General features: G+C 44.1%; 1 protein-coding gene across 1 annotated transcript in view; it reads left to right on the top strand.

Annotated features, from left to right (window-relative positions):
* Nucleotides 1–3,274: 3,274 nt before the first annotated feature.
* The window catches only part of Pdilt (protein disulfide isomerase like, testis expressed), a 30,487-nt gene continuing 14,961 nt past the window's right edge, over nt 3,275–18,800 (top strand). Inside the window, exons 1-3 of the mRNA XM_020180058.2 lie at nt 3,275–3,479; nt 12,064–12,270; nt 18,238–18,371. Of these exons, the coding sequence (XP_020035647.1) occupies nt 3,275–3,479; nt 12,064–12,270; nt 18,238–18,371 (546 nt within the window). The remainder of the gene's footprint in view (nt 3,480–12,063; nt 12,271–18,237; nt 18,372–18,800) is intronic.

Below are 18,800 nucleotides of genomic sequence, written 5' to 3'. Positions count from 1 at the left end.
TCATTCAGATAGGACCACATAACCTTTTTTTAAAAATAATTTTTATTATGATATTTTCATTACGTGGGGAGAGTTCAAAGTGACAATTCCCATCAGACTTCTATTATACATTAGTTACATCGCCCCATCATCTCTCCCCCTCGACCTGCTCCTGTCCCACTTAAAGCAATTGCGAGAGGTTTCTTAGTTCTGTTTCATGTAGCTATATGAAGTCCATATACCATATATCCTCACCTTAATCTCCTTCATTCACCATCCCCCCCTCCTCCTAGTACCCCCACACACATGCACACTGCTTTACAGTCCTGGCTTTCATTATTAATATTTAGGTTGATGTCCAAAGGGACAGTGTTTGCCCACTGTGGGTATACGTTTCTTTGGTCTATTCAACCCCTTCCATTACTCTCCCTTACCCCTTTACCTCCCAACCCCCTTTCTCATCAGCTTTCAATACACATCCTTATGTCTTACGATATTACTGATGCTCTGTCACAACCTTGAATTTCATGGTTTCTTTCCAGAAGACCCCCTGGCACTTTTGAAGCCTGGACTTTTCCTGCAGGCAAGGGATTCTAAGTACCAAGGAGGTGCAGAAGGAACACACAATGTCAAGCCTAGGAAGGTTCTGGGTGGCCTTGTTTGGTATAACTAAGAAAGGGTCATTCTGGCAAATTTCTGTAGGATAAAAACTAACACTCTAATTCTCTGATGTCTCCATCTATGCAAACTTTTAAAAAAATTTTTATTAGGGTATATTTGTTGTACAGGGAGATTCATTGTGACAATTCCAAATAGGCTTATGTTATACATTGGTTAGATCACCTTCACCGTCTCTCCCCCTCCATCCCCTCCCTGCCCCACTTAAAGCAATTGCAAGAGATTTCTTTGTTCTATTTCATAGAAGTATATGAAATCCATCAACCATATTCCCTCAGCTTCCTCTCCTTCATTCCCCCTCTCTCCTCCCATAAGTACCACACACACACTGTACCTATTTCACACTACTGGGTTTCATTATTGATATTTAAGTCAGTGTTCAAAGGGGTTTCTCAATTTACCCCTGCTCTGGGTATACTTTACTTTGGTCTGCTAGACCCCTTTCCATTACTCTCCCTTACCCTTTTACCTCTCAGCCCCCATTTCTCAGCAGCTTTCAGTACATATCCTTATATCCTCTACCTTCCCAGGTGTTATATTTTATGATATTGTTGATGCTGTATCATTCTCTCTCCTTTCCCTCCTTCCCCAAGTTCCATAAAATAATCCCAATATTACAAACATGTTCTACATATGAGTTTATATATAATCATGCTTTTTTTGTGTGTATATTTGTTTTTTATCTATATTGTACATATGAGAGAAAACATGTGGCCTTTGTCTTTCTGAACCTGGCTAACTTCACTTACCATGATGTCCTCCAATTGCATCCACTTACTTTCAAACCACATATCATTACTCCTTATGGCTGAGTAAAACTCCGTTGTGTATATATACCACATTTTCTTGATCCAGTCATCAGTTTATGCAAACTTTTAGATGCTTGTTTCCCTCTCAAGTAAATACCTCAATGAACAAATATGCAAACAAGTGAATTTGTTCTAAAATCAAAGTTCCATGCAATAGTCATTGCACTGTACCATACCCAGTTGAGACCACAACTGGCAGGCTACCTGCTGGATCCTGGGACACTATAGATGATCAGTGACACTTAAAGCCAAGGTGGCAGAAATGAGCCTGTTGGCTGAGACACAGATCTGAATCTTATACATCACTCAGCATTCCAGAAAGCAAGGCTGTCCATCCTGCCCTCCATCCTTACCTCCACTCACCTTTGTTGATTTAATTTGACCTGTGGTTCTTGAGCTACAAACCATATAGAATTATCTGGAAGAGACTTAAAGGATCAGTCAACCAATGACAATACACAAATCTCATTTGTATCCTTGTTTAAAGAGACTTAAAATTTATGAAACAATGAGCATGATTTGCACACTGCCTGGATAGTTGATGACAAGAAGGTGGAATTGGGGGATTGATCTTAAGTTTCCACTTGGCACAGCTATTGTATTGTTTGGTTGTGATAGTGCTTATTTCATTCACTATAATGGTATTGTAGTTATGTGCTCTTTTTTAAAAATCCTTTTCATTTAGAGATTCATAATGAAATATTCGTGGGAGAAATCTATAATGCCTGAGACTAAAAAGATAATCCAGAGCAGAAGTTATAGGAATATAAATGAAAGAATTTGTTGTGACAAGAACTGAAGTTGAGGGGCTGGCTATTTTGGGGTACCTCATATCATTCCTCTATTTTTATGTGTTTTCAAATTTTCCCAAGTAAAAAGTTAAAACAAAACAACAGCAAAAAAATATATCATCTGGGGAACTTTTGGGATATATAGATATTTGGGCCCTGTCCTGGCTATTCTGAATTAAGGTTGTCTGGGCTGAGATTGAATATGTCCTTAAATCTCCCCAGAGGATTGTAACACGTATCCAGTGTTAAGAAGAGAGAGTCAGGCACCACACACTGTGTAATCTGATTCCATTTATGGTTTAAATTGTGCATTCAATGCTATGTCCATAAGGCAGGAAGTGTGGCTCAAGGGATAGGTGGAGCATCTTCAAACACAAAGCCCTGAGTTCAAAACCCACTGCTGCCAAAGATATGTCTCTATAGGCCTTTACAACATCAGTAAGTATGCATTCCAAGCTGCTAGCAGCATTCTTGAATGTTGAATTATAGAATTTTGTTTTCCACTCGACAGTTTTATTGTACCATTTGGAAAATTTATAAGTATGTATAACGGTTATAACTTTTAAAGAAAATATTTATACTGGAGAACATTTCCAAAACCAAATGGGGTACATGGCAAGGTAGTGAGCTCCCTGTCACAGGGGCATCCAAGCAGGATCAGGAGGAGCATGAAACAGGGGCATTGTTAGCAGAGGGGATCCTAGGATCCTGGTTCAGAGGCTCATTTTGGGGCCCTGGAATGGAACTCCATTTCTGCAAAGGTCTCACCTAGTGGCTGGGAATCTGGTGGCTCCACAGTGGGGCCCTGTGACTCTGAGCTTTCCCACACAGCAAGAGATGAGGTTCTAGGCCAACCTCAGCCCAAGGGCAACTGTCAAGCTTTGGGCATTTCTGGGGCTCAGTGAGCAATGCTCAGGTCACAGTGCTCACAGGTAGAGGCCTGGAGGAGAGAGTGAGGACCCCTGCCACCTCTTGCTTTAAGGGCTTTGTTCTCTCTGCTGCCTCCGCAGGTCAGCCATGGAACTGCTCTGGACACCCCTACTGCTGCTGGTCGCCTCTTGTGTCTCCACTGTCCACAGCTTACCAGAGATGGACACCAGTGATCCCAGCATCAACATTCCTGAGCCCCTGCACATCCTAGAGGAGCGCAACTTGCTGGTGCTGACGCCTGCCGGCCTGACCCAGACCCTGAACGAGACTCGTTTCCTCATGGTGCTTTTCCGTGAGTGTCCCATTATAGGGGGCAGGGAGAGGATGATGTCTGCCTCCTTACTTCTGGGGCCCAGAGAAGCTTCTGGAGGCCAGAGAAGTTTCATATATTACTAAACATGAGAATACATGTTTATTAATTTTAAAAATTATATTTTATATATATATATATATGTGTGTGCGTATGTGTGTGACATTATCCCCATCTTCCAGATGGAATACTGAGGTCCAAGAAGGTTAAACTAGTAGCTAGTTGCTGTGCATCTTGGCATTTCATCTTGGGTTGGTTATGGTTTGAATATGAAGTGTTCCCACAGTCCCATGTACTCCCCTCCTTCCCCAGTCTCCCTTTTGGAATGGGAATGTGTACTGTATGCCATCTTCTCGGAAGCACATAACTTGTTTTTGATTTTCCAGAGATTCACAGGTAAGTTTGCCTTGAGCCTCAGAGGAGACTCTGAACCTGGATTGTAGAACAGAATTGGAACTGCTAAGACTTTGGGGACTCTTGGAGATGGCCAGGAGCCTTTGGGGAGCCAAGGATGGAGTGTTATGGTTTGAATATGAAATATTTCTCTCCAGTTCAAGTGTTGAATTCTTGGTCCCTTTCTGGTGGCGCTATTTTGAGAGGTCTGGAAACTTTAGGAGACAGGGCCCAGCTGCAGAAAGTGGGTTACTAGGGGCCGGGTCCTCAAGGTCATAACTAGCCCCTGGTCTCTGTCTCCCTCTAGCCTTCCTGTCTGTGAGGGCGTGAGAAATTCCTCTGTCACACACTCCCACCACCATGATGTTCTGCCCAACTGCGTGGAGCCAAGCAACCATGAACTAAAACCTCTGAAACCATGAGCCAAAATAAATCCTTCTTCCCATAAATTGTTTATATCAGGTATTTTGTCACCACAATGCAGATTCAGTTAACACAGATTTTGTATGGCTTCCTTGCCCCATGGAAGGCAAGGATCCAGGGTTCCGGGTCAGTTGTCTTTGTTGTTCTGAGGCTCAGTTTTCTCCTCTGTAAAATGGACATGAATATCTTGACCAAGCTGGGTTGTGTGTTCCTGCAATAAAAGATGACAAGAGTGCACACATTCTGAAGAAAGGATTATGAGACCTTCCTGACTCTGCCATGTCCACTGGCACCATCCTTGCCTGAGGGATTTTCATAAGAGCTTTCATTTTGTGAGTGCTCAACGTGTCCCAGTTACTGTCCTGAGAACCTTATGAACTGTCAAGTCATTTGATCCTCCTAACCCGGGATGGGGGCTCTGCTCATCTCCTATTTTAGAGCTGAGGTTACAGAAGCCCAGAGAGGTGAAGTTAATTGCCCAAGGTCATATAGCACAGGTGGGGACCACTGATCCCACATGGAAGGATCTGAAGATTCAGAAAGCAGGTGCAAACACTGGAGTCAGATTCTTGTCTTCAGAGCTACTCATGGGAAACGACTGGCTTCATATCAGATCCCAGGTTCTGCTTCCAGGGTATGCCAGGCCTGAGATGTGTCCAGGCCCTGAGATGAGCAGAGCAGGGAGGCAGGGTCCCTTTCCCATCTTGGTTCCTGTCCCTTTCCCAACCAGCCCCTCTGCCCACATTCTCCTCTCTTCCTCTGGGCTGCTGTCCTACTGTTCCTCCCCTCTCTGTTTGCCCCCCTCTAACCCTTTACAGCCCTTTACAGGTGAAGGTAACCTTTAGAGATTCACAGTCCTATGTCCAAATGCTAGGCTCTGCCACTTACCTGTCTGGTGAACTAGGGCAAGTGGCCTCTCTTTACTTGCCTACAAAATGGGGGATTTAATGTCATGATGTAACTATTGGGGTTACTGTGGGGACTGAGTGAGAAATTGTGCTTAGCACAGTGCCAGGAAGCTTTCACTGTCATTACCATCGCTCACTTCCTCTTCTGTAGAGGCTGGTAACTTTTTGTATGAAGAGACAATGTGACATTCTGGTGATGACAGTGGCCTTGAATATTCAGTTACCAGCCCCAGGTGGGCTCTCAACAGGCAGAAGCTGTTATCATTGTGCTTTTTTTTTTTTTTTTTTTTGCATACTGGGGCTTGAAAACTCAGGGCCTATACCTTGAGCCACTCCACCAGCCCTTTTTTGTGATGGGTTTTTTTTTTTTTGAGATAGGGTCTCACGAACTGTTTGCCCGGGCTGACTTCGAACCGAGATCCTCCTGATCTCTACCTCCTGAGTAGCTAGGATTACAGGAGTGAGCCACCAGCACCCAACTCATTGTGATCTTAATAACTCCACTTCCACTCAGCTCTGCTCGTGCCAGACTGTGGATGAGCACTAGGGTTCAAGGGCATCCCAGAGAAAAAGTCCTTGTTTCTCCACTCAAGGACTTTACACTTTAAACTGGGATTGTCATATGATGTGAGAATCTTGTCAAAACACAACTCACACCACTAAATTGTCTAAACTCTGTATGTTGGGTGCCAAAAGGGCAGAACAAATGGCTTAGGTTTGGCCCCATAGAGGGGTCTCTCTGTTGCCAGAGCTGAGCGGCCTTCTCTCTGGCTTGGCTCCTGCACAAGGATTCCCTGGCCAGTGCAAGCACATCTTGAGGCTTGAGGTTTGCCTTAAAGTGTAAGAAATCCTGTTCCAGTGATTTCCATGATGAGAAGTCTTCAGCCAGAGCAGTGGAGTTAGCAGAAGACTTCAGAATTCATGGCTGTTGATATCAGTATTTACCAAACACCCCATTGCAAGTACTGATGAATCCTAAGAGCCTCTCTTAATCTGAATCATACAACTTAGTCCTGCAGACTTTAGGTTTAGTAGGAATTGCATGGAGTGTCAGGCAAGTCTGAGTGGGAGCCCTGCTCCTCCATGAACTAGACATTGGGTGAGTATGTGTCCTTTCTCTGTGAGGTAGGAGTACGAAAAGTGGTACAGTTGCTATGAGGACTGAATAGCACAGCATCTGTAACCCGACATGAGGGAGTTGCTTAGTAAACATGCGCTCCCATCTTCTCTTGTCCCTGTGGTACCTAGACAGACCACAAGTCTCCATACTTGACTTTCTTGACTATTTGGCTCAGGGTAACTTTCAAAGAACGTCTAGTTCCCAAACACTGACCAACCCTTGCCTTCCTAGACCTTGGCATCCTCACCCACAGACCCTCAGCCACCTTGGTCCTGAGCTCATTCTCACCTGGTTCCCTCTGATCTCCCTGGCTCCCCTTTCACATTTTCTCTGTTTCTTTCCTGTTTCCCTTAACCCTGAATGTAACAGGAATCCCATGGACTAAAGACGGCCAGCAGTGGGGACTAAGACCTACACAGTGCTTTAAAAACTGGAACTTCACAGTTGTAATTGAATCGATATCAACTCTTTAAAAATCAGATCTAGAAGTACAGGTGCATCTCAGAACTGAGTAATGATTTCCCTTAGAGCGCATGGCCATTGATTTCCCAACTATCTTTCCCTGTCCTGCCCACTCGCACCTCTACTCTCCCCCATAGCTTTTGCGTTTATGTCCCCTGCTAGAAATCCATACCTTCCAAAGCTCCTACCTCAATCCGTGTCTCCTCTCATTTGATAATTCTCTCTGAGACATGCCACTTGGATGCGATGTTTGGGGATGTGATCCCATCAACAATTCAGTCCTCCTGTGTCCCAGGGACCTCCCCAGCTGGGTTGTTTAGCCACTCCACAGCAACATGAATCAGTTCCCAGGAGGAATATCTGATTGATATTTGCATCCATCCATCCAATAGGGGGAAACACATGAAAAGAGTTCCAAGCCTCTGACTTCCTTCTACCTCAGGCTATTAACAGTTGATGGAGGAGTCAACCAACGTTTTATTGGTTGACTCCTCCATCCCGTTCTGCACATCCTTGATCCTCGCAAGGCATCAGGCTGCTCTCATGCATCCATTTTCAGGGTTTCCTCCACCAGGAAAGGTCAAGCATTCTGCAGCCCTACTCTGCTTGATGTGGTCTGTAAACTAACACTCTGCATAGGTCACATTATCAAGTCATCTTCTCTTATTTGCTGTGGCCCTAAAACTCAGTCCTGGACCATCAATTAAAGTATTGAAGGGTGCAGAGCCACACTGCACAACACAGCACACACCTCAACCCTTCCAAAAATGGTGCAGCCAGTGGTCAAGTCTAGGGAAACTTTCCTGTCCCCATGAGAATACAAGGCTCTTCCCAATGACAGCTCTGTTTTAACCAGGGTAAAATGGCAACTTCATGGTTCTTTGAATCATAATTTAGAGACCTGAGGCTACAGAAATAGTCAATCGATTTTGCTTATTTTTTGGCAGTGCTAGGGGTAGAGCCCTCTACCACTGGGCTATATCCCTGGCCCCTGGTTTTACATTCCTTAATTGCATTGGAAATCAGAGAACAAGCGATTTGAACACCACACACTGGCAGAGATTTTTATCTAAAGGAGACACTCAGTTAAACTCATTACATTTCAATCATTGATTCCTGCCAAACATGCAATTTAATCCAAAATAAGCTTTCAAAAATTGGCAGGCCTTCCGAAGTGACCTTTAGAAAAATTAATCACGTGGGGAAAGCATGATAAAAGCTTTTGTCCAAGGGTAGATGGACTGTCTCTGTAGCTCTATGTCCCTAACTACTGTCTACCTTCTCATCTCTGGGGACTCCAGACCCAAGAGTCAATGGGCTCTTAAAACAGACTTCCACATCTTGGATTTGGTCCCAATTACCTGTTGGTTCTCACATCCTGCCTTCACTGACACCACCACTATGCAACCAACATCAATGTTAAGGTCAGAAACCTCAAGATTATTGTCAATTCCTCTCTATTCGTGTATCTAACCCATCTCCACAGCCTATGGGTGCTACCTTCTAAATCTTCTGCAATCCCCAGCTCTCCCCATGCCCTCTGCCCCTGCCCCAGTTCCCCAAACTCCTTAACTTGGCTACAAAGTCTTCCATTTGATCCAGCCTAGGCTACTTCTCACTTCACTTGAATGCTCTGCTCTCAACCCTGAATTATTTAGGGTTGCCAGAATGGTCATCCTGGCTCAGGCTTCTGGGCCTTTAATTCCCTCTGCCTGCAGTGTCCTTCCCACACCTGGATTGTAATCTCCTTTTCAGAAGGCTGTTTTCACTTTCACTCCCATTTAGACTGTCTAGGAGGCCTTCCCATATGTGTATCCAGCCCTCTTTGCATCTGCCATACAGTATCAAAACTGCTTTTAAACTTGTGTACTCCATGGAGACAGGGGCCAAATACTACTTACCTCTTGATTCCTAAAATCGAACATTATTCCTGAAACATCCACAGATGTTGAGCAAAGGAATAAATGAATGAGTAAAACAAGATTTCCTTTGGCTCATAATTTTCACTGTGAAAATTAATTTGAATAAGTCAATAAGGGAAGGAAAGTCTGTCTATAGTGGGGAGTGGCCAAGAAAAGACATTAAGAGCTGTATCTAGTGTCGTTTACTATTTTTTTCCTAAGGTAAAGTTGGCAAGAGTCTGTCTTGGGAATGCATTAGAAGATCATGGTGATCACAATAATGAAAATGATGCTAGCGATGATGGTAGCCATGGTGATGATGTAGCCATGGTGATGACCATAGTAGTGATGATGGCAATGGCCATTTATGAAGATTTAGGTTCCAGGCACTATACTTGGTATCATGGTCCCCATCTTATATATGAGGCAAAGTAAGTCTCTATAAAGTTTAGATCATTCGCCCAAAGTCACACAACCAGTAAGTGGTGAAACTCAAATTTAAGACCATATCTATCACCAAAATTGGTACTTAATTCATCTCTTGGCTGTTGTTGGTCTTTGAAACATTTAGATATTTACTTACTCATTAAATATTGATTTAGTGTTTATCATGTCCCAGATATATTTCAGGCACAGAGGATACGGTAGTGGACAGGCAGGTGAATACCCTCACTCTCCTGGACTTTACATGCTGGAGAGGGACGTGAAATGATAAACAAATACCCAAATAAAATATGTAGCATGTCTTATGGCTAAAAGTACCTAGAGAAAAAAGAGCAATAGTGTGGTGGGTGGACGTGGGACTGAAATTTTAAATAGAGTGGCCAGGGAAGGCTTTCTTGGAAAAGTAACCTTTTAGCAAAGACCTGAAAGTGGCAAGGGAGAAACCCATGCAGATATCTGGGGCTTCAGGCAGGGACAGCAGCACATACAAAGGCCCTGTGGGAAGAATGTGCTAGTGTGGCTAATGCTGAGTGTTGAAGAGTACTAGAAAGACAAGTCAGAAAGGTCAGGAGGTGTGCATCTCTGGGGACCTGAAAGGCCACAGTGATGATCAGAACAATGCATTGGCTGGTACCTAAAGAACTAGAAGTGATGGATGACCACTCTGAAGTCCCCAACAGCTGTGAACCTCTCTGAATTAAGTGACCCTGTGGGATGGAAGGAGGGTTATTCTCAGAATATTTTTCCATGTTAAACTGAAGTTAGGTCTAGAGTAGGGTTTGTCATCCTCACCCTTGCTTACATTTTAGCTGGCCAAGTCTTTGTTTGGGGGTTGTTTGGCCTGTGCACTGTGCCATGTTTAATAGCATCTCTGGCCTCTGCCCAGCTCTGACAACCAAAACAATGTCTCCAGACTTTGCCAAATGTTCTCCATTGAGCATCCCTGGCCATACTGCAGCTCCACCATAATGATTTCATTCCCCCCACTTACCACCTCTTCATCTCCCAACCCTCCCATGTCCCAAGTTGGATTCTCAGGAAAGGGAACTGGGGTTATCTACCAAGGACCCAGGAAAACACTGATCCTAGATCCACTAGCCATGAACACATTTCCATCCCTAGCAGACAGTCATGGGGGCAATGCTACTCTTACCCAGACCCTGGGTCCTATGCACTTACCATGAAAGCCACATAAAAACCACGCAGTAGGCATAGGCTTTGGGATGTATGAATTTGTGCTTGATACTGTTTTTCCCCTTCCAGTAGCCAAAAGATCAAAAGGGCATCCTGACCTCTCTGTAGGACCCTCCTATCTCAGAAAGAGCTCAGTCAGAACCAGAAAAAAGATTCTGTCTCTGTTAACATAATGACTAATGTTCATTGGGCATTTCTATGCCAGGTTTACACACCTTTTGGCCCAGCCAAATCCATACAGAAGCTGGGAGAGGCCACAGACCAGAGTGACTGTCTATGGGCCAGTGCCTGCTGGTGATGGAAGGAGGTAGCAAAGGCAACGGTGCTGATAAAGCAGGCAGTGGTGAAGCCACAGAAGTCTGATTCCTGTCCACTGATGGGGAGTTTAATGAAAATAACCATCAATGTTTGGATTCCATTGCTGAGCAGGTGTTCTGACTGGCAACAGAGTGAGTGCCAGCTGTCCTGGGGCCCAGCCTTCTGCACTGTGCTTTACAAAAGGCTTCTCTGTTGGTCTTGGACTTGCCCTCAGCCAGGAAGTAATCTGCACTTTCTCCAAGTGCTCCAGATGGACAGGAGATTCGAAAAAAAATAGAGAGTGTTCTGGCTTGAAAGGGAGTCTGTGACTCCCTGCCCTGGATGGGCTCACTTGCCTCAGACATGGGACAGCTGGGGACCTAAGTCTTGCAATGTCATCAGGAAGAAGAATGGCAAACTGGAGACACCTTTTAGTCCCTTCCCATTTGGGTCAGAAAGGTGTGTCCCATGGAAATGTCACATGCCAGCTTTCTGAGACTGTTTTCAGGAAATGGGCCTTTACTACCTCCTCACTGCCCAGCTATGTAAGCAACCAAGCAAGAGATCCAGAGTGTCAAATCTCTTAATAGAGTATGTCAGGTATCTTCCATAACCCCTCCCACAAGAGGGGTGGGCTGAGAGGGGGGAAATCATAATATATCCCACCCCCAGCCTTCTTAAACCTGTCTTCCTTACTTGAGGGGGTTCCCTGCCTCGTTACATGCAGCTGCAGGGCAGCTGAAGGGACTCAGTTTGCCCTGTTAGCTCCAGAATATTCCACCAGATGGCGCTGATAAGCTCTCTCTCAATCTTTCTCTCTCCTATTTTATAAGAATAGCAGTAGTAATTGTAATGTATTATGTACTCACCATGTCCCAGGTGTCTGTCTAGTGGAGGTCACCAAACAGAAGCCAAACAGAAGCAGTTCATGTCCTGGCTATAGTTCTTGTTGTCACAGGGCCATAGGCAGTTAGGTCATTTTCTTGTGCTTAGTTTCCTTATATCTATAAAATTGAGTCAATGATAATAGTATCTACATCATATGGTTACTGGGAGGAGTAAATGACTTAATACCAGTAAAGCTCCTAGAAAATTATAAGCACTATATAACAGATAGTTAAGTAAATCTACTTGAGTCTTTGAGTCTTGCAATTCCATGAAGTACCCATTTTACACAAGGAAAAACTGGAGTTTAGGGAGATTAAGTTTCTCAAAGGTGTGTTGTTTTCAGGGTGAACTGACAAACTGTCCCATTTCGTAACCCACTGTGTGTCACCACATCCTGTCACATTTCAGAAACCTAGCCCTTAGCAGTGAACAAAAGAAAGGCCAGGAGCTAAGCAGGCTAAATAAAAAGAATACAACTTGGGAGACAGGTAGAGGAAGAGGCTCTGGTTAGTCTGTCTTCATCTTTTCTCTTTCAGACAATCCATCGTCCAAACAATCCAGGAACTTGGCTGAGGAGCTGGGCAAAGCTGTGGAGATAATGGGCAAGGGCAAGAATGGAATTGGCTTTGGCAAAGTGGATATCACCGTGGAGAAGGAGCTTAAGCAGGAGTTTGACATCAAGAAGGCCCCAGAGTTGAAATTGTTTTTTGAGGGCAACAGGTCAGAGCCCATCATTTGCAAAGGTAATGGTGTTGGGATGTTGAGTTGATTTCATGGTTATACAGCCAAAAGGTGGAGATGGAAGCCTCTGATCCACATGGCCTCTTTGACACCCAGGCTTTTTCCAGCTTGCAGTTCTGCCTTTCTTTAGAACCTGGGAGGTGCCTGCTCTTTCCTTGGTATTCAGCCAGCAGTAAGGGGAAGGAAGCAGGAGATTGCCTTGGGTGGTATCCATGAAAGTGGCAAATATCACTATAGTCCATTGACCAGACTTCTGTTATATGGTCCCACTCAACTGCAAGAAAGTCTGAGTTAAATCATGGCTCTTCTCTGTGTCCATAAGAAAAATGGGTTTTGATGAACACTTGTCTCTCTACCTCATTTGCATCTCGGCTAATGGGCCCCAGGTCCCAAAGCACCAAGAGATGGAAGGTGGGGTGCAAGGCTTGCAAACAACCACACTCTAGAATGATTTTGATAGGGTTCCAAGTCTGGGAAGTATTGGTGAACCAAAAGGAAGGCTGAGAGATGATGGAACAGAAGAGATTTGGGATGGGGTGTCTACCAGACACTTTAACTTTATTGCCATTCATTTCATTTATTCCTTGACTCATTTACCCATTTATGTGAATGACAAGCTACCATGTATCAAGCTCTATCTTCAAGTTGAGGATGTTTGGAATTATGTGTCTTGATGTGTGGCACATGGTAAATCCCGATTTTTAAAAAGTTACATTGATGGAGGCAGAATGGATGTATGGATAGGAGGGATGAATGGATGGATGGATGGAATAAAATTAATGAACACAAAAGAGCCTAGCACAGCCCCTACTAGTCTAGTGGGATGTTTTCGTTATATATGTGTTGAATGACAGATTTGGGAAATTGAGCGCTTTTGACAGTCATTTTTGAAACTTGCTCCTTAGGAGTGGGCACAAGAAAGGCCCAAAAGCTAAACAGGAGTGTGCTTCAGGAGATGGAGAGGAGGAAGAGACTCTGTGTTTATAGCCAGTTCCCAGTAAGCTTAAAAGAGAGTGGGGAAGTGGGACCATGGTCAGGGCTGCAGAATGCACTGCAGTTCTAGGAATGGACACAAGGGGTCATGAGAGGTACAGGACAGACTGGCCAAGAGGAAGGTAGTGGAAGCTGGGAACTTAGGTTTCCTAATAGACCTGGCAGAACTAGGGCACCCCAAAGGGTGTGAAAGGGCTGTGAGTGTAGGAGCAAGAGAGAAATAGGAAGTCTACTTCTTATAAATACTGAGGAATGATCCTTGACCATGGGAACCTGTTTGGTCCCAAGCAAGGAGGCCTTTGTGACATGTTGGCTTAAGGGAGGGCTGTGAAGAAATGAGAAGCCCAGGCTACTTGGTGCAAGTCCATATTTGCTCATGGAGTGATTCCTGTCCTTCTCTCTTGAAGGACAGGTGAGACCTGAGTCCACTGAGAGGCAAAAAAAGGTGACCATATGGAAACTTCCAAACTGTGCATGAGATTGACAGAGACCCCTAAAGCTTTCTGAACCCCTTTACTGTGACCCAATGCAGCCTCCTGCCATGGAGGAGGTTTCATCCTCACCTTCCTCAGGAAGTCTGTCTTGATTATCCCAGAGAGGAAAGCCTAACTCACTTCTGTAGTCCCAAAGTTCACAGGACAAGGGCTGATATCACCTCCATTCCTGGTTCCATACCTCTCTGGATCCAAATCCTCACTACCTGCCTCAGAAGCAATGGCTTCCACTTGTTGAAACTCAGTTTCCTCATATATAAAATGGGGGTGGTAAAAAACGTCTACCTCCCAGGGCTCTTGCAAGTCACAGGGCCTGACGCACACCTGCAGCATGTACTGTGCTCCATGCACTACCTAGGTCCTTGTATTTCACAACAACCCAGCATAGGAAGTACTTTTGCAGGTGGAGAAACTGAGGCATAGAAATGTTGAATCACTTCCTCAAAACACATCAGCGAGTAAGCAGTGGGGTCTGCAAAGTGCTGGATAATAAATATTTTAGGACTTATGGACCAGAAAATCTGTTACAACTACTCATTCTGCTAATGCAGTATAAAAGCAGCCATATGCTTTTATATGTGGGTGTGGTTGTGTTCTAATAAAGCTTTATTATAAAAACAAACAGTGAGCCAGATTTGACCCACTGCATGTATTTTTTGAGCACTGCTTTACACTGTGCTGTCCATTAAATAAGTGGCAGATGTACTTATTACTGTCAGACTATTAGTTTGACCCTAAATCAGACCTTGGAACAATTACGTTCTTAAACATTTTTCAGTTTGAATGTATGAAATTGCAAAGGCCCCCTGTAGGTAAGCATGGTATAATGAGACAACCCATATTTCTGTTGGGCCACCTGTCCCCTCTATTCCTCAATATTACTCCTAACCAGGGGAAGAGACAAGGGGATGCCAGGTTGGAGCCAGAGGTGTGACTCAGGACACCTGGATTTTAGGACATGCATTATCTACAGGAACTTGAACAAGCCTTGTAAGACCTGGGTTCCTAATTTCTCGTTTTCTAAACAGGATGAAAAATACCAGTTTCTCCGATTTGACTGGGCTCCTTGAGCTCAGATAGGAGACAGAGCTTTGCACACCTCCTGCAATGTTCCTCTTATGAAACACTTCTTAGGAGGCAGGTGGGATTTAGTCCTTGCCAGGTCAAAGCCCAGTGCCACCTTCTTCTAATCTCCAAGGATTGATGGTGAGAGACTTGGCCTTTGCCACCTCCTTGAAGAGAGTAGACTCAGATTGCCTCTAGGTCCACTATTAATGATGCGTTCACAGCTTGTGCCTGGAAATATGCAGCCCAGAGCCAGCTCCAGTCAATCATTGACACAGCAGTCACACCTCAGTTGTCACTGTGTCCTCTGGCTCAGAGCCAAGCACCAGGGGCGACATAGTGCTCAGCGCAGGCAGCTCTCCAGATGCAGGAAACTCAAGAATAAGCCGTTGATCAAGTTCATAGCTACCTCAGTTCCACAGAACCTACAGGGGCAAATGGAGCCCATTCATCCCAGAGAAGATGGCCCAAAATCAAGTTCCTTTTGCCGGCTTACCTGATGACTCATTCACTTCAGTCCTTCCTCCTTGATTGACTTTTTGAACACCTTATATGTGCCAGGCAATGTAGGCATTGGGCGCTTACAATGAAGAAATTAACCCAAAAAATTATAGTAATTTCAGAAAGTGATAGATTTAATGAAGAAAACAGAATGGCTAGTACAATAGAGAATGACTGTGGTGGCTCGAGGATGGCACAAAGGGAGACAGGAGCCATGAAGACCTGAAGTTTAAACTCACTTGGAGGGTTTCTGTTCACCTGTTTTGATAAGTCCACAAATCTAAAACAATTTCTCTCATGGCACTTAACGACATAATTTTACTAGATGCCTTTGTTCCTTTTTGTGTTTGTTTTTCTCCTGAAGATGACTTAGGAACACTATGAACATAGAAATTCCACATTAGGGCTGAATTTTTGGAGGAGGAGATGGAAGACCAAGGTGCGAGGTTCACATGAGCCTCCTTCTTCCTCTGCCTCCTAAAGGGACCATGTCATCTTCTCAGGAACTTCCATAAGCCTCACTCACCATAGCTCTTAAAATGGTCTTGTTTGTGTGCATCGATATTGGATATGGCATCCACTATGCTCAGAGATCCTACTCCTGACCCGTGTATATAACTGACAGAAGTGCATTCAATGTGTTCCCAGAGATGTGCACTAGAGTTCATTCATGATAACCCCAAACTAGAAACACTCCAATGTCCACAGAGAACTGCACACTGGAATCCTGCACAGCAGTAGAAATGAATCTTTAAGTATATGAACAACATGGATGAATCTCGCAAAAGTAACAAAGCCAGACTCAAGAACATACACCAAGGTTGTGCTTAGTGGTGCATGCCTGCACATAGGAGGTGGAGGTAGGAAGATTGAGAGTTCAAGGTCAGCTCAGGAAAAGTTAGTGAGATCCTATCTCAAAAATAAAACACAAACTAAGGGGCTGGAGGTGTGGCTCAAGTGGTGGAGTGCTTGCATAGCTTGCTCAAGGCCTTGGATTCAATCGCCAGTACCACAAAAGAAAAACTGCCATATGGTTCCATTTTAAGAACTTAGTAACAGGATAGATGTATGCTGGGAAAAGTTAGAATGGTGGTTGACCCTGGGTGGAGGGCAGGGAGTCCCACAGGGACTTCTGAGGGGCTGGTGATGTTCTATTTCTTATTTGGATGATAGTTACGTGGATGTGTTCATTTTGTGAACAGTCTTCAAACTATACATTCAAGTTGGTTACCTTACAGCATGTAAATATGTAGCAGGAAAGGGGTGGAGGGGGGCAGAAAAGAAACAGACAGTCTGGTGTTCTGACGACAAGACAGGGAGAGGGGATGGCAAAGCAGAGAGATAAAACTTGAAGAATTGAAACATGAAGGTCACATAGCACTGGGGGAATGAAATAGCCAATGAAGTCACATGCAGCCACATGTGGGTTGAGCTTTGCTTTTTGCTTCTGTAACCTGATTGCGAGGGTATATAAGGTGAGACCCCTTTGTTCTCGGAGCTCAGCCTTTGGACACGAGTCTGTGTCTGTGCCAGCACAATAAAACATTGCTTTCTGCTAATCTGCCTCAGTGTCCTGTATCTCAGCTCATAATTTCCTGCAAGAAATATACTTCATTACAAGGTTTTTTGAAAAGCCTAATGTTCTTAGGAATTATAAGGGAAGCTCTATAATTAGCAATTAGGGTGCATTGATCAGGCCCCATGTGGTAATTTGTGCTGCATCAGGGCCTTTGCACAGACTGGTTGCGCTACCTGAAAGGATTTTCCTCTCTTTGACTCCTATGCATCCTTTTGTTTTCAGTTCATACCTCTTGGCTTCTAGGAAGCCCTTCTTGACCTCAGCATCTAGGTCAGATATCCTGACTACGGGCTCCTAGAACTTTGCTTCCAGACTCTCCCTTTGGATGGATTACATGCTTGTTTCTGTAATTATTTGATGACTGTCTTCCTCAACATACCGAGAGCTGTGAAACCATGATAATGTGTTTGTTTCTGCTCTCCATTACACCCTCAGGGCTAAGTACACACTGGATTATACACCAGGCACTCATTCAAAACGTATTTGTCAAGTGCATGAAAAAGAGAAGGAATAAATGAGTGGATGAATAAAGGGCTATGAAAGTATTCCAAAGCTACTAACAGATATGGCATTATCTCATAAGCTTACAGTGTTCCCATCTATTCTATAGCAGACATTGATCTAAAATAATAATTTACATCACTTGCCATCGTGTGAAGTGGATGTTTCTATAAAGGACATGTCCATTTGTACATTTGGCAGTCAGTTATGTCTTCCCAAACAGAGTTATATGTGTCCTGATTTTATAAGCTAAGACTTTTGTGTGCTTGGCACCTCCCACCTGGTAGCTGAGAATTAGAAGACAGAATTCTGTGAACTTACAAGGTATTTGGGTCTCATCTAGGGAAATGGAGTCACAGGGGATACTGGGCTTTTCCTCAAGGTCACAGTGATCTGGTCTTTTAACTTATAGTTTAGTAAAATTTTCCTGTCACCTTGGAGGGTATGTAAGATAAGAAGGTTGGGAATGCCTGCTCCTACGATTGATAGTGGGTTCTCTAGTTGATTGGGTGTTAGCAAGTTGAATCTTTATTTCCTTATCTCCAAAATGGGAAGAGGAAAGGTGTCTATTCTGTAGCGATGTTGTGAAGATTTAATACAAGCAGAACGCTCGGCACAATGCCTTGACCTTGTCAGGAGTTCAGAGACCTTTAGCTGCTGCTGTTAAAACTCATACCTTGGAGCTTGGGGAGAAGAGGGATGGAGAGATTGATTTTAGCCTTCAAGGGTGGACCTCAACACAGGATGCTTCTACTCACTGTCCTTGGGGAAGACAGGGTTTGCTACAGTTCAGGAGGAAGCCTCTGTGGCGTCTATTTTACTTTATTTCTCTCCAGGAGTGGTTGAATCTACAGCATTGGTTGTCTGGTTGAGAAGACAAATTAGCCAGAAAGCATTTTTGTTCAACAACACCCAGCAGGTGGCAGATTTTGTGAAATCCAGGCCCTTGGTCATCATTGGCTTCTTCCAGGTACTAGGGTCAAGAGGTGGGAGGTGTTTTTTCAACAGATGAGAAGGGCTCTGTCTGCAAGGGGATAGGTTAAGGGGACTCTCCAATTGAGATTATTTCAGGCTGAATTTTCCCCATTCAGTGAGAGGGTTTTGGGGGGAAAGCTCTAGGGTTTAAATGTAGAAAGAAGTATGGAAGCCAAAATGTTCAAGATTAGCCAGAAAGATAGACAGGAATGGAAAGGAAGATGAGACTGACATATTAATTGGCTTTAGGAGTATAACTGATCTTTCTGGGGGTCCATTTAGAACATCAAAGAATACAGGGATGTCTTTATTTTCTGATTTGAAAACCATTGCTTTCAATAATTCTAACTGACAGCTGCTAGCCTGCTTCAGCCAAGCCAATCTCCATCTCTGAACTCTTCCCAAACATCTCTATAAACTAAAA

Source organism: Castor canadensis, chromosome 17, assembly GCF_047511655.1.
Source record: "Castor canadensis chromosome 17, mCasCan1.hap1v2, whole genome shotgun sequence".
Classification (NCBI taxonomy): domain Eukaryota; kingdom Metazoa; phylum Chordata; class Mammalia; order Rodentia; family Castoridae; genus Castor; species Castor canadensis.
This window is presented reverse-complemented; position numbering and strand designations above follow the sequence as displayed.